The sequence below is a fragment of the Embiotoca jacksoni genome, unplaced genomic scaffold, assembly GCF_022577435.1.
Source record: "Embiotoca jacksoni isolate LCO1_2020_lvr unplaced genomic scaffold, fEmbJac1.0.p SCAF_28, whole genome shotgun sequence".
In the NCBI taxonomy this organism is placed as follows: domain Eukaryota; kingdom Metazoa; phylum Chordata; class Actinopteri; family Embiotocidae; genus Embiotoca; species Embiotoca jacksoni.
The window spans coordinates 6,355,823-6,369,644 of NW_027185379.1; the positions used below are offsets into that span (position 1 = coordinate 6,355,823).

Below are 13,822 nucleotides of genomic sequence, written 5' to 3' on the forward strand. Positions count from 1 at the left end.
TACTCTGATTGGACAGCAGTATTCCATAGTTACTGAGGTGCCTTGTTGTCTGTCAGACAGTAGTCAGTGTGTGTGTGTGTGTGTGTGTGTGTGTGTGTGTGTGTGTGTGTGTGTGTGTGTGTGTGTGTAATCCAAGTTACTTGTAATCCAAGTAAATCCAAGTGCAACGGCAGTTGATGTAAAATGACAGCAGTCCACCAGCAGTTCTTACTTCTCTCACTTTTTTTAAACATAACAACTCTCATCAAATCAAGTTCAGTTAGTTTAAGGTGAGTAAAAAAAAGAGTGTTTGTCCAAGCATATAAATAGAGTAAAGCTTGAGAAATGGAGGAAGAGCACTTAGCTTATGCAGATACATCTGTATTTGTGTTTTTTTGTAAGGGAATTTGACGTGGCATTTAAGATATTCCGAGAATTTTACCACAGGCATTTTAAAATTTAATTTAATTTCTGGCTTCTGGTAGTGTGAGCATTAGATGATTTTGCTTTTGGGCACAAAGGGGAACAAAATCAGTGGTGTTAAGGATGTCAGCACCACCTCAACATGGTGGAAAATAGATAAAGGGGCTCTAAAATTAGTCATGACAAATTGGATAAGGCTTCACAAATTGTGAAAAACAGACACCATTTGTATTTCAAATCTACAGCCAGCTTTACCGGAGCAAATTAAAATAATTGTGCTGGACCTCTAAAAAGCAGGCAGTGCTGTTAATTGACCCACTGAATCTGGCAGGGAAGAGAAGTGTCACCCTGTGGGGTTGAGTGGACTGGTACACTCTTAGAAATACAGGTACTATTTTGAACCATAGTGGGTTCCTTAGCTTGTCCCCATAGGAGAGCCCTTTCTTGTCCCTGGTAGAACCCACTAGAGAGGGCATATTTGTAACCCTTTCAGAGGGTTCTACCTAGAACTGTCTGGTAAAGGTTCCACCCAGAACCCCTAATGAGAGGTTCTACAGAGAACACTTCTATGTATTCTATATAATGGACCTAAAAGAACACTCTCTGGGGGTGCAATCTACAACCTTTCCTTAATTCTAAGGGTGCTAACAAGATTTGACCAAGTGGGTTCTACATTAAAAACCCTTTTATATTCCATGGGTTTCACTTAGAACCAAACAAGGAAGTTCAAACTAGAACTATTTTATATTCCAAGGATTTTCCCTAGAACCAACCTAGGGTGTTCTACTTAGGTCCCTGTTATACTTCTAGGGTTTCTGCTACAAATCACCCAGAGGGTTTTACCTTGAACCCGTTTATACTCCAAGGGTTTCACCTTGAACCAACCAAGGGGGGGTCTACCTAGAACCCTTTTATATTACAAGGGTTTCACCTTGAACCAACCTATAGGGATCTACCTAGAACACTTATAGTCCAAGGATTCTACCTAAAACCAATTTGGTCTTCTCTCAAGAGCCCTTTTGCATTCCAAGGATTACACCTAGAACCAACCTGGGGGGAGTTCTACCTAGAACCCTTTTATATTACAAGGGTTTCTGCTCCAACCTAACTAGGGGTCCTACTCCAAGAGTTTCCTCTCAAACTGATACACAGGGGGCTCCAAAAATAACTTTTTATAAGGATTTTGCCTATACCTTCTTGTCTTTTGAGGGTTCTCGAAAGGCCCTATTTTACAGATGTGGCAAAAATGATTGAATCCCATATATTGTATATTGTGTTTGTCCATTGTTTTACTAATGTTGTACTAATGTAAATGATCAATTTACATTGAGAAAATTCTTACCTAAAAATCTCAGAACAACCATGAATAAGTAGGGGAAAACTCTTTGAGAACAAGCCAACAGAACAGGAGGGCCTGTGTAGGTCCTGAGGAAAAAAGGTCAATATTAAGCAGAGGACCAGTGAAATCTGCAAAATGACAGGACACAAGCCAGGCACATCAGGCTGTCCTGAGCAGGAGAATTCATGTACTCTCCTACAATGGTGACTTAGCAGAAAGGGTAGAGAAAAACGAGATGGTAAGCAGCATCATGTCAATGTCCCCTTACTACACCAGATGAATCATAAGCCATCTACAAACAACAAAGTAATGCGGGCACCAAGGAGAGCAGTAGGTGTATGGGCACGAAATAGTGGTGACAGTGTAAAAGAGTGAATAAGCCTGACCGCCAACGCCCATACTGAGAGCCTCCACTCTCACACAATCGGGTAAAACTGAAGGACTTCCACAAGGTTTTCACTTTTTTAAAGTAAATTCATATTTGATACCTTTCAGTAAAAATACATTCCTGTCATGTGAGATGCACAAAAAAAAACTTTGCTTACTGAATCTGTGATAATGAACAACTAGGGACTGGACGGCAACATACATTTCAGGAATAATTCTTATTAATATCTAGGAAATCCAGCTTCTGGTATCGATTCTTACATGGATAGACATGTAATCACACCTCTATACGGTTGGTCACACATTGAGTTAACAGAGGGAAGGGGTGTGAACAAACTAATAAGCAGAGTTCGCCAAATTACAACACCACAGTAATTACTATTGATATGTCAGAGAGGAAGAGGTGGCAGAGCAGGCAATATCTATATCTATAAAATCTGTATGCCAACCAGCTCTTCGCTCCCATCCCCCACACACCAAACCCCATCCTCTGGGAGGCTGAGCTCAATTCCCAGCTCTAACACCCCTCACCACTGTTGCCCTCCAGTTCACCCCAAAAATCCCCCCATCCATGACAAATTGTGTTAGTTGTAGTTACAGTGGTTGAAACAAAACTAACATGGTGGCTTAGCAGTTATATCAATCATCATAGCAGTGCTGGTCTCATTATCTAAAATCACCGTATTCTTTGCCACCCTTTATAAAAGCACCAGTAAGTGCTGTACATCATGTACTTTTGTCTCCATGGTTTCCCCACAGCCTACGACACACACACACACACACACACACACACACACACACACACACACTGTGGAATATAGATCTGATTAAAGCATATGTGGGCTCATATGATGTACGTTCAAAATGAAATGTGTTCGAGGGAACTGAATGTGTTGATTGTTTGTATTGTCATAGACAACAGGAATCTGTATGGAAGGGTCACGTGGGGTGCAACTCCCTATCAGGCAAGAGGAGGTGTGGTTTAAACGGAGGACAGTGGAAAACAACCAGACAAACATAATGTGCAAATGTTCCCGTCACAGTATAGGTCACGCCTCTTCCAATAGCATAAGGGTATGTGCCGGAAAGCGGGAAGTTAGAATCCAACAAAGAGACGTTTGTTGATGTTGGGCTCTCCAAGATATCTTGTAAACTACGCTTAATAAAAATCAACTAAGACCGGTAAATGCCTAAAGACTGCTTCTATCAACGGACTCGGGGAAAACAATTGGGGACAACAATTTGAGATACAACAATTTGGGGGCTTCGTCCGGGATAGAGGCATATTCGGACCGGATTCAGCGACGCACTATATAAATTCGGACTGGTGTATGAGATATCTAGACACCTCAGACTGGGCCAGCACAAAAAACCAACAATTAGGACAATGGGGACGGGGTGATTTGTTCTGGTACTGCGGAGGACTAACGATTTTGGTTCGAATGCCACTTAACTGGCGGGGGAGTTGCGCACTTATAAGGTTAGGTACACCTCTCACCTTGATTGGACAAAAACTAAATCAGCACAGAAGCAAAAGAGATGTAGGCCCATTCGATTTCACCTCTACTACATATATGGATTCCATTGGAGTGCCTCGTGGAGTTCCAGATGAGTTTAAATTGGCAGACCAGGTGGCAGCTGGGTTCGAAAACCTACCCATCATTTCAGCACTATTCCCCATCACTCCGAATAAAAATGTGGACAGAATTAATTTTGTGCATTATAATGTCCTCAGATTGGCAAATGCCACACGAGATGCTGTGGCTGGTCTCTCAGAGCAACTGGCGGCCACCTCCTTGATGACTGTACAAAACAGAATGGCATTGGACATGTTATTAGCAGAGAAAGGGGGCGTCTGTCACATGTTTGGTGATCAATGTTGCACATACATTGCGAACAACACTGCCCCCAACGGATCAGTGACTAGAGCTTTGGAGGGCTTGCGTACATTATCTCAAGAGATGCATGAAATGTCTGGTATCGATAATCCCTTTACTTCTATGATGACTTCCCTGTTTGGAAAATGGAAGGGTCTTATGATGTCTGTCATGATCTCCATTTCTGTGTTCTGTGCTCTACTGGTGATTTGTGGTTGTTGCTGTATACCTTGTCTCCGCGCTCTACTGGTAAAACTAATCAACAATGCAGTAGGTACTACTGATCCACAAGTATTGATGCCTCTCCTGGAAGACGACCAAAAGGAGGTATTTGATTTGGAATTGGTGATCTCTTAAAAGAGATCAAAAGGGGGAATTGTGGAATATAGATCTGATTAAAGCATATGTGGGCTCATATGATGTACGTTCAAAATGAAATGTGTTCGAGGGAACTGAATGTGTTGATTGTTTGTATTATCATAGACAACAGGAATCTGTATGGAAGGGTCACGTGGGGTGCAACTCCCTATCAGGCAAGAGGAGGTGTGGTTTAAACGGAGGACAGTGGAAAACAACCAGACAAACATAATGTGCAAATGTTCCCGTCACAGTATAGGTCACGCCTCTTCCAATAGCATAAGGGTATGTGCCGGAAAGCGGGAAGTTAGATATCTTGTAAACTACGCTTAATAAAAATCAACTAAGACCGGTAAATGCCTAAAGACTGCTTCTATCAACGGACTCGGGGAAAACAATTGGGGACAACAATTTGAGATACAACAACACACACACACACACACACACACACACACACACACATACACACACACAATGTATTTCATCTTGCGGTGACTAATCAATTAACAAATTAGTTTCTGGTCTGTTCAATGCTCAATTAGCTGTTATGTTGCAAATAGCAACAGCATAACTCTCTCCAGTGTGTCAGGTGCAGATAAGTAGATACTGAGTCATGGGTTTGAGTCACAGCCAATTTAATGTGTCTTAATTTGCCTTTTTTGAAGTGTTCCAAAACTGCTTTCATTATTTGAAAATTAATTTTATTTATTTCCATTACTTTGCTTTATTCCCAAAAGTTAAGAAGGAAGAAGGCATGCTGGGAAATGCCAACCTGTTTGTCCAATGACCTTGACATGAGTTTACATGCGTAAACATTTGAAGATTTATTAATTAAAATGGAGCATTTCTTAGCACCATGCTTTCCACAATCTTTGAAGAGCTCTTTATTCCAAAAACGGTTCTTTGAAAGAAATTAGATGAGAAACCTTCAGTCGAACAAAGAACCCTTTGAAAAATACATCCTTTCTTCAGAAGTAAATGGTAGAACCTCAGCCTGTCAGGTACCTTTCAATACCATCATTTCTGAAAGTGTAGGCTGCAGAAACCTATGTGTCAGTCAATTTTCATCCTTTTACTTAATCAGCATTAGAAGGCTCTCTCATCAACAGTGCAGCTTCAGGCATGAACAGTCAAGATGGACGCCAAAGAGGGTAAAACCACTGGCAATATGACCGGCACATCGCTGTTTGTGTTCCACTGGGTTCTCTTATGGTTATCACAGCCAAAGATCACTTTTTACTCCTGTCACCACAGGCGTGTTCTCTCAGAGTGAAATCAATACCTCTAAATGGGAATCAGAGAATTAGAGCATCCTCTAAAACCGGAGAATCACCCAATATTTCCTCCATCGAGCGCACTGGAAAACAAGCTGTATTTACTCTGTTTTTAACCTTTGCTTTTTCTTGCAGGGATTTACATGACAGGTTTCTGTCTAATTTTGCAGTACATCTCAGAAGTGTAGGGGAGAGCAGAGAGCAAGAAAAGGTTATGAAAGTCCTTGAGCACTTTTGACAAGTGCCCTTTTCTACCTTTAATTTTCCACCCTGATGTGAAATTCAGAGCAACGAAAACACTTGGGACTTGTTATTTGACAGAAATGTACATGGCATGCTTACCAAATACAGGAAAACTGCCCTGTGATCATTCAAGAAATTATATGGTCCAGTGGTGATGCTGCCTGGTGGCTCAGAAAGACATTCAGTCATTTCCATTAAAAGACTACAGAGACACGGGCTTCCGACAGCGTTGCCGCAGCCTTTCATCATCCCAGGTGCCATTATTTCAGCAAAGCTCCATTTCATTTTGTGATTGATACCTTGCCAGCAGTCTCAGCAATCTTGGTCAGACTCTGGATTTTTGCAGCAAACTCTCATAAAGGCCATGATTCTATTTATTAATTCAAAAATGTCTTATTTCTTTCTTGACTCTATTTCTTTGTGACTGTCTCACACACAGGACCTGGAAACTGATCAACAATGGACCGGCTGGTTCTGTGCCTGCTGCTGTGTGCAGCTGTGGTGAAGGGCTACAGCTGCCCCGGCCGCTGCATCTGTCAGCATCTCTCCCCGACTCTGACGCTGCTCTGTGCTAAGACCGGTCTGTTGTTTGTCCCCCCCACCATCGACCGCAGGACTGTCGAACTGCGACTCACGGACAACTTTATCACCATCATCCGCAAGAAAGACTTTTTCAACATGACTAGTTTGGTCCACCTCACCTTGTCCCGTAACACCATCAGCCAGATCACCCCGCATGCCTTCTTCGGCCTGCGTGCCCTGCGGGCGCTCCACATGGACGGGAACCGCCTCAGTGTTATAAAAAGCGACCACTTTAAGGGCCTCATCAACCTGCGGCACCTCATCCTCGGTAACAACCAGATCCACCAGGTGGCCCCCACCTCCTTTGATGAGTTTGTTTCCACCATTGAGGACTTGGATCTGTCCAATAACAACCTCCGTGGCCTTCCCTGGGAAGCTATAGCGGGAATGACTAACATTAACACGCTCACACTGGACCACAACCTGATTGACCACATCGGAGCGGGGACTTTCACACTGCTCACTAAGCTAGTCCGCCTGGACATGACCTCCAACAGGCTGCAGAAGTTGCCGCCAGACAGCCTGTTCCAGCACGCTCAGGTCCTGTCCGATGCCAAAGGCTCCAGCTCATCGACTCTGGCCGTGAGTTTTGGCGGGAACCCCCTTCACTGTAACTGCGAGCTGTTGTGGCTGCGCAGGCTGACGAGAGAGGACGATCTGGAGACCTGTGCCTCACCAGAGCACCTCATGGACAAATACTTCTGGTCCATCCAGGAGGAGGAGTTTATCTGTGAGCCTCCGCTGATCACCAAACACATCGCCACTAAGCCCTATGTGATGGAGGGGCAGGGTGTGACCCTTAAATGCAAAGCTGTTGGTGATCCGGACCCAGACATTCACTGGCAGTCTCCAGACGGCAAGCTGGTGCCTAATAACTCCCGCACCATCCTGTATGATAATGGCACCCTTGATATTCTCATCACCACGCTGAAGGACAGCGGGGCATTTAATTGTGTCGCCTCCAACGCCGCAGGCATCGCCACAGCTGCTGTCGAGATCAACATGATCCCCTTACCCTTGTTTGTCAACAACACGGGCCACATGCGTGAGGACCCCGGCCTCTCCGACATCACCACCTCCTCCAAATCGGGCAATGACACCAAGGGTTACGACAAGCAGGACAGGAGGGTGATGGTCACCGAGCTGACCTCCTCCTCCGCCGTGATCCGCTGGCCATCTGAGCGCCATATCCCCGGCATCAGGATGTACCAGATTCAGTACAACAGCACAGCAGACGATACGCTGGTGTACAGGTAAGCCATGTTGGAGCCGGGATGGATGGTGGGAGGAAAAGGGTGGTTCCAGCAGGGACATGTGGAAAGGTGAGACATCTGGAGTTACCATCTGCTGAACGACACACCAGTAGAGTACGGCAGATTGACACACCCCAAAGATGCAACATGATTAAGTGGTCTAGAAATAAGCAGAACTCCTATAGAGCAATCAGGGCAATAAACCGAGAGGGGATTTATCCATAAATTAAAACATATTTGAGGGCACTTTAATACGCACAAACTGTATGGTGCACTAAAGTTTTTCCCATTTTCAGTAATTAGGTTTTACACTGTGACTGAGTTGACTGTTGCAAGCAGCCTAATATATGGTGAGTCCAGCACCCTCGTGGATTAAATTGACTTTTCAGCATCATTAAAACATAATATGACAACAACAATAACAGCATGTAACAGTTTGTGTCGTTAATGTTGCAACCATTAATTGGTAAGAACACAGTGTGATTAGATGTGGTTCTACTGATAGGCTTAGCTGTAGTGGCTAAAGAAGTATTTACTTACTGCAAGTTCAAAATAGCACATTAAAAAATTCATTTTTCCTCTGGCACCTTTAATACATAACAAGATGCATCTGACAGGATTAATTTAAGTTTAGTTACATAAATTTGTGTTCATATTTTTGATTTTTTTTTTTTAAAGCTCAGCTGTCAGAGTATAAGTACAATATTTTCTTATGAAATGTAGTGGAATAGAGGTCTGAGTAATTAAGTATAGCACTTGAGTAAATGTAAATATAATATACAAACATATATTTAGAATGTCATGTATGTTTAAATATCAATCAGGTGTGAAATGGGTTTGACCCTCATTTAGGGCTTGACGACGGCTTAATCTAATCATTATGGTGATTGTCTTTGTTATTTTTATTATTATTTATTTAGAATTTTTTTAATATCATGATATGCTTCTGTTTGGATTGGGGATTGGCAAACTTTACATGCACTGATAAAGTGAGGTATGGTAGGAATTTTATCTGATTGTTGTTTTTTTTTTATACGTATATTGCTCATTTTTATTCGGTTCAATTAGATGAACGTTGGTTTGAATACTTTTTATATTGACAAACTCTTCACCTTTTATTTTATCGTCAATGACGTCACATGTTTGTTATGTCGCATGTGTTTTTCTTGCCTCGATTTGACTGTTTTGTTTTCTTTGTGGGGGAATTTCAGAAATAAGAATCAGAAATACTTTATTAGTCCCCACAGTGAAATTGTAACGGCATACTCACTCACGTCAGCTCAGGATAGAAATAACCGAAGAATGTAAGAAAAACAAGATAATAAATATACAGTAAATAGTAGTATATTATGATAAAATAATAGTTAAGATACAAAGTTTGTGCAAAATGTTTCCTAAAAACTAAAAGTTTATATGAGGTCGGTATTGGCTCCCAGTGTGCACGAGATGCTCTGATGGAGGTGTTATAAAGTTTGATGGCTGCTGTCAGGAATGACCTTCTGACCTCCAGAGTTTGAGATATGGGGAGTGATATTTATGTATATGGCCCTATATATATATAACACAAATATATATATTTGTGTCATATATCATTATGTATTAACAAGGAGCACCTACTTTAATGTTGTAAGGAGTTGAGCTGATTTTAACCATTTCATAATTTGAGAGAGTTTGATCAATAATCTATTGTATAAATTTAGATACTTATCATATGTTTTGTATGTAAAGTTTAAAAAGTAGCTGAGAATTTCAAATACAATTCAGTAATAAGTACTCCCTGAAAATGACTTTGCTGCTTTTCATCATTATTCGCATGCAAAAAGTAGAGGAATACAAATACATTGTCATTGGAGACAAATTACTTAGTCACAATATAATGTATAAATTCAGCTGCAATTATTCATACAATTGGGAAGAGAAAATAACAAAATGAATAACCCGTAGTAACTATTAGAAATTGTTCATGCTTATGCATAATGAGATCACCCCTTTTAAAAATTGTAGGTAAAAACTACCTCGTAAAAATGTGAAAAAATACGTTGTGTGTTTCTTATGCAATATGTGACGCATATGACCTGAATCTATTAAACCGAGAAGTATTTCAGGATTCATGTATTCATGCAGTGAGTTAATAATAGTGGTTGACTTTCTCTCCTTTTTTTTTTTATTTTTTTTTTTTATCTGATATAATGAGTAGCTCTCCTGTATAATTTTCTCATCCTGCTTCAGCATGGAGCTGAGTGTTGTTTTGTCTTTAGGTGGTACATTATTACCTACAAATGATAACCATCAAAGTCCCCCTTCAGGGAAAAGGAACAAGCTTCTAATTATATTAACGCCTGTGTTGACCTGGAGACAATGCCTTTCTCCTTCGTATTTAGAGTCGAGTAATCTCACGGTTGCCGACAAACTGTGACCTCAGGTATTCACACATCCCATCATGCGTCAATTGTCCTGCAGCTGTTGTGACTTATTCTGGAGACGGCGAGTATGTTCTCCCTTGTTTATCACGTTAGTTGTCATTTTATTTATAAAGCCGATGGAGCAACTTCTTTCAGCTATTTCATGAGCATTCTCTCATAATCCAACTTTAACAAAGTGTGGGGGGTTTTATGTTTGTCGACCAGAATAAGTGATGTCTAATGCGTCAGCGTCAAAGGCCCTGTTGCCTTTTGTGTGATTGAATACACCATGTGCAAAACAGTGTACGTGGGTGTTTTAATTATCATGATTAGTCCTGTACATCTTCACCGCCACGCTGTTTTCTCTCTCTGCAGAATGATCCCATCCACCAGCAAGAACTTCTTAATCAATGATCTGGCTGCGGGACGGGAGTACGACCTTTGCGTGTTGGCGGTGTACGACGACGGCATCACATCATTAACGGCCACGCGTGTAGTTGGCTGCGTGCAGTTCCACACGGCCAGCGAGGTGAGCCAGTGCCGCTTCATGCACAGCCAGTTCCTGGGAGGCACTATGATCATCATTATCGGCGGTATAATAGTTGCTTCGGTGCTGGTGTTCATCATCATCCTGATGATCCGTTACAAAGCCTACAGCAGCCCGGAGGACAGCAAGACCAAGGTCAGCTCCAGCATGCACTCGCAGACCAACGGCAGCCAGCAGCGGCTGCAGCGCTCCACCTCCAAGCAGCCCTCTGACGAGGGCCTGCGTGAAGCCCCGGCACCCAAGGAGTGCATGGCGCTGGTGCTGAGGGTGGACAGCGATAAGAAGGAGCATCCAGCAGCCGCCACCACCACCACCATCCTGGAGGTGGAGCTGCCTCCGCTGGCGACAGACAAGATGAAGAGAAGAACCAGCCTGGATGCACAGCGCTCCGGCCCTCCGTCCGAGGACACGCAGACAGACAGTAGCCTGACGGGCTCCACCATGTCCCTGTGTCTCATAGGCCCCAACGCTGGCACCAAGGAGGCTCCCCGGCTCAAGGACAAGAAAAGCACCCTGGCCAACATGGGGCTGCTCCCTAATGAGCTGGCACGAACTAGGCACAGATTCTCCTTCGACGGTGGGGATTACTCCATATTTCAGAGTCACAGTTACCCACGCAGAGCGAGGACGAGGTGGCACAAGTCCACCAACCAGCTCAACATGGAGTCATCGCCGCTCGCCAACAGGAGAGTTACGTTCAGCAGCACCGAGTGGATGCTCGAGAGCACAGTCTGAGGAAAAGTGTAGCCAAATAAAAAACAAACTAAAAAAAACAAGCTGGCTCAGCCACTCACCAAACATAACACATGTAAAAACACAACACACACTTCCCCTTCACACAGCGACTGATAAACACAAGCACATTCATGACACATGCAAACTTTCTGCGAGTTGCTGGAGAAGAACACAGTCCCATTTCATCCTGCCTCCCCATCATACTCCCAGAGAGGTTTGTTGGCCATGTCCTTTCTTTAAGCAGCAGTGCCTTATTCTAAAAAAAAAAAAATGTATGAATGGAGGATGCTGCTCACTGTAGTCATAAACTTTCCTCTCTCTCATCGCCTCCCGTCCTGATAATGGGAAGCATTACTTTTTGGATTTTTAATTTTCTCCTTTTTCTGTGACATGCCAGGGGGGGGGGGCATTTAGATGTGACTGTTTAATTGTTTAAAAAAGGAAAAATAATTAAAAAAAAAAAAAAAAAAAAAAAAAAAAAACCTTCATCATAACTGTAAAGTGAACAGCCAGGTATCCTGTTATGTCAATCATGTTTTGGGTTCTTTAAAAAAAGAAAAAAACAAAAACTTTTGCACAGAAGACACGAGATACAAGGACAAGTATCACCACCCGTCTATACAATAATAATAACTAAGAAGAAAACAGAGCAGAGTTTTACAAATGCCGATTTTTAATGTTAGTGTAGAGAGGACGGACCCAGAAACCTGCCATGGAGTCCTCTTTGACGGCCGGACTGTATGATGTTAAATAGGTATTGTTCCAGATGTGGCTGTATATTAATCGGTACTGTATCTGGCTGGTCTAGATAAAAGAACACAAACAAAAAAGACATATATAAGTATATTAAAACATTGGTGTATGTGTACTAACTATGTAAGTAAGTAAGTCATATGTCACATGACTTTTTACAAAGCATTTGGGTGTTGGCTGCAAGTTTTTACATTAAAAACCTGTGTCATCACACCTCTCCCTATTTAGTATGTCAAAGTTTGGACCATTTATCCCCTCACGAAGGGTATTAAATTTTTTGTGTGGGTTAACTGTACCGGTGGCGTTTTCTTCTTGTGCTGCAGGAGTTTAGCAGTGTGTGTGTGTGTGTGTGTGTGTGTCTGTCTGTCTGTCTGTCTGTCTGTCTGTCTGTCTGTCTGTCTGTCTGTCCGCCCGTCCACTTCAGGGAGAGGGACACGCGAACAGGGACGATAAATATTTGATTCCTGCGTGCTATTTATAAGGCTTCTGTGATTCGGCTACGACGACCACGCAGAGGAGAGTGTGGGACGACGGGGACATGACAACTGGACATCAAATGTGGCCAGATGTTATTAACAAAGGGTGTAAGATGTGATCGCGCCACCAGGGGGAGACAAAGCTTAACAGGGTTCCTAATTAATTGGAGACGGCAGTAAAGACGCATTAATAATGGTTATTAGCAGAAAGCCTAATTTTCAGTCATGAAAAGGAGGATCAGATTTGACTTTGTTTCCTTCTATTTGGTATTTAAAGGCAGCACTGTGTGTAAATATTTGATGACTAGTTTATGACTCATTATAATGTCGTTGTGAGCTGATATTAGGACACTAGAGGCTATAACTCCTCCCGTGAAGAATCCATAACTAATGTATAAACACATCATTATTAATTAATTACACAATATAATAAAGCGGTACTCATACTTAATGATGTGTTTAAAAACATCTCCAAATCCTTACATTAAGTTACAAAACATTCATTAATCTTTTATTGAAAAACATTACAGGTTAAAAACATGTCATAAATTTGGTTGCATCTCATGGCCTTCATTATCAAAATATGAAAATGAGTGAACACAATAAACAAATATAGATATAAAGCGTGAAAACATTTTCATATTAAAGGCGGAGAAATAATTCCTGTCCATTTATAAAGACTTAGAGCATCATAATATTTGCTCACAGCTACACTTGGATGTGTTGTAAAGCATTTGATATTGTGTCAGATGCTGCATGTAAAGATGTGATCTGGTTGGATGAGTGATGTTTGTTTGTTATTGCGACAGAAAACACCCTCCTCCCGCTGATTGCAGCTACTTAGCACGTGCTGAGATGAAACTGAGCCGTGCGGACAGCAGAGAGATGAAACATGCAGCACAGAGATAAGTCACACTGGAGCTTTTCAATCCTCTTGAGTCCCCCATTTGCATCCCAAGTGACGAAACGGATTGAGCCTGAGAACAAGGTCATCCCTTCATCTTCTCCTCATCACACTTAACCAGTTTACAGCCAAACGATTCACATTTTACACAGTGAAAAAAAAATCTATTTTACAAGTTAGAAGAAGAACTTTAAATGCTACGCTGTCAGTTTGTGGCACACAAAACTTTTCAACCCAAGTGCATCTACTCATTAACTACTGGAGCTCAACGGTGTGGAAATATGCTGCAGA

General features: G+C 42.1%; 1 protein-coding gene across 5 annotated transcripts in view; it reads left to right on the top strand.

The window, feature by feature from the left end:
• The window catches only part of lrfn1 (leucine rich repeat and fibronectin type III domain containing 1), a 161,648-nt gene extending 149,202 nt beyond the window's left edge, over nucleotides 1–12,446 (top strand). For all 5 annotated transcript variants that reach the window (XM_069161405.1, XM_069161403.1, XM_069161402.1 and 2 more), the window contains 2 exons: nucleotides 6,319–7,714; nucleotides 10,492–12,446. In XM_069161405.1, coding sequence (XP_069017506.1) covers nucleotides 6,339–7,714; nucleotides 10,492–11,398 — 2,283 coding nt within the window. In that variant the 5' untranslated portion in view covers nucleotides 6,319–6,338 and the 3' untranslated portion in view covers nucleotides 11,399–12,446. The remainder of the gene's footprint in view (nucleotides 1–6,318; nucleotides 7,715–10,491) is intronic.
• The last annotated feature ends 1,376 nt before the right edge of the window (nucleotides 12,447–13,822 follow it).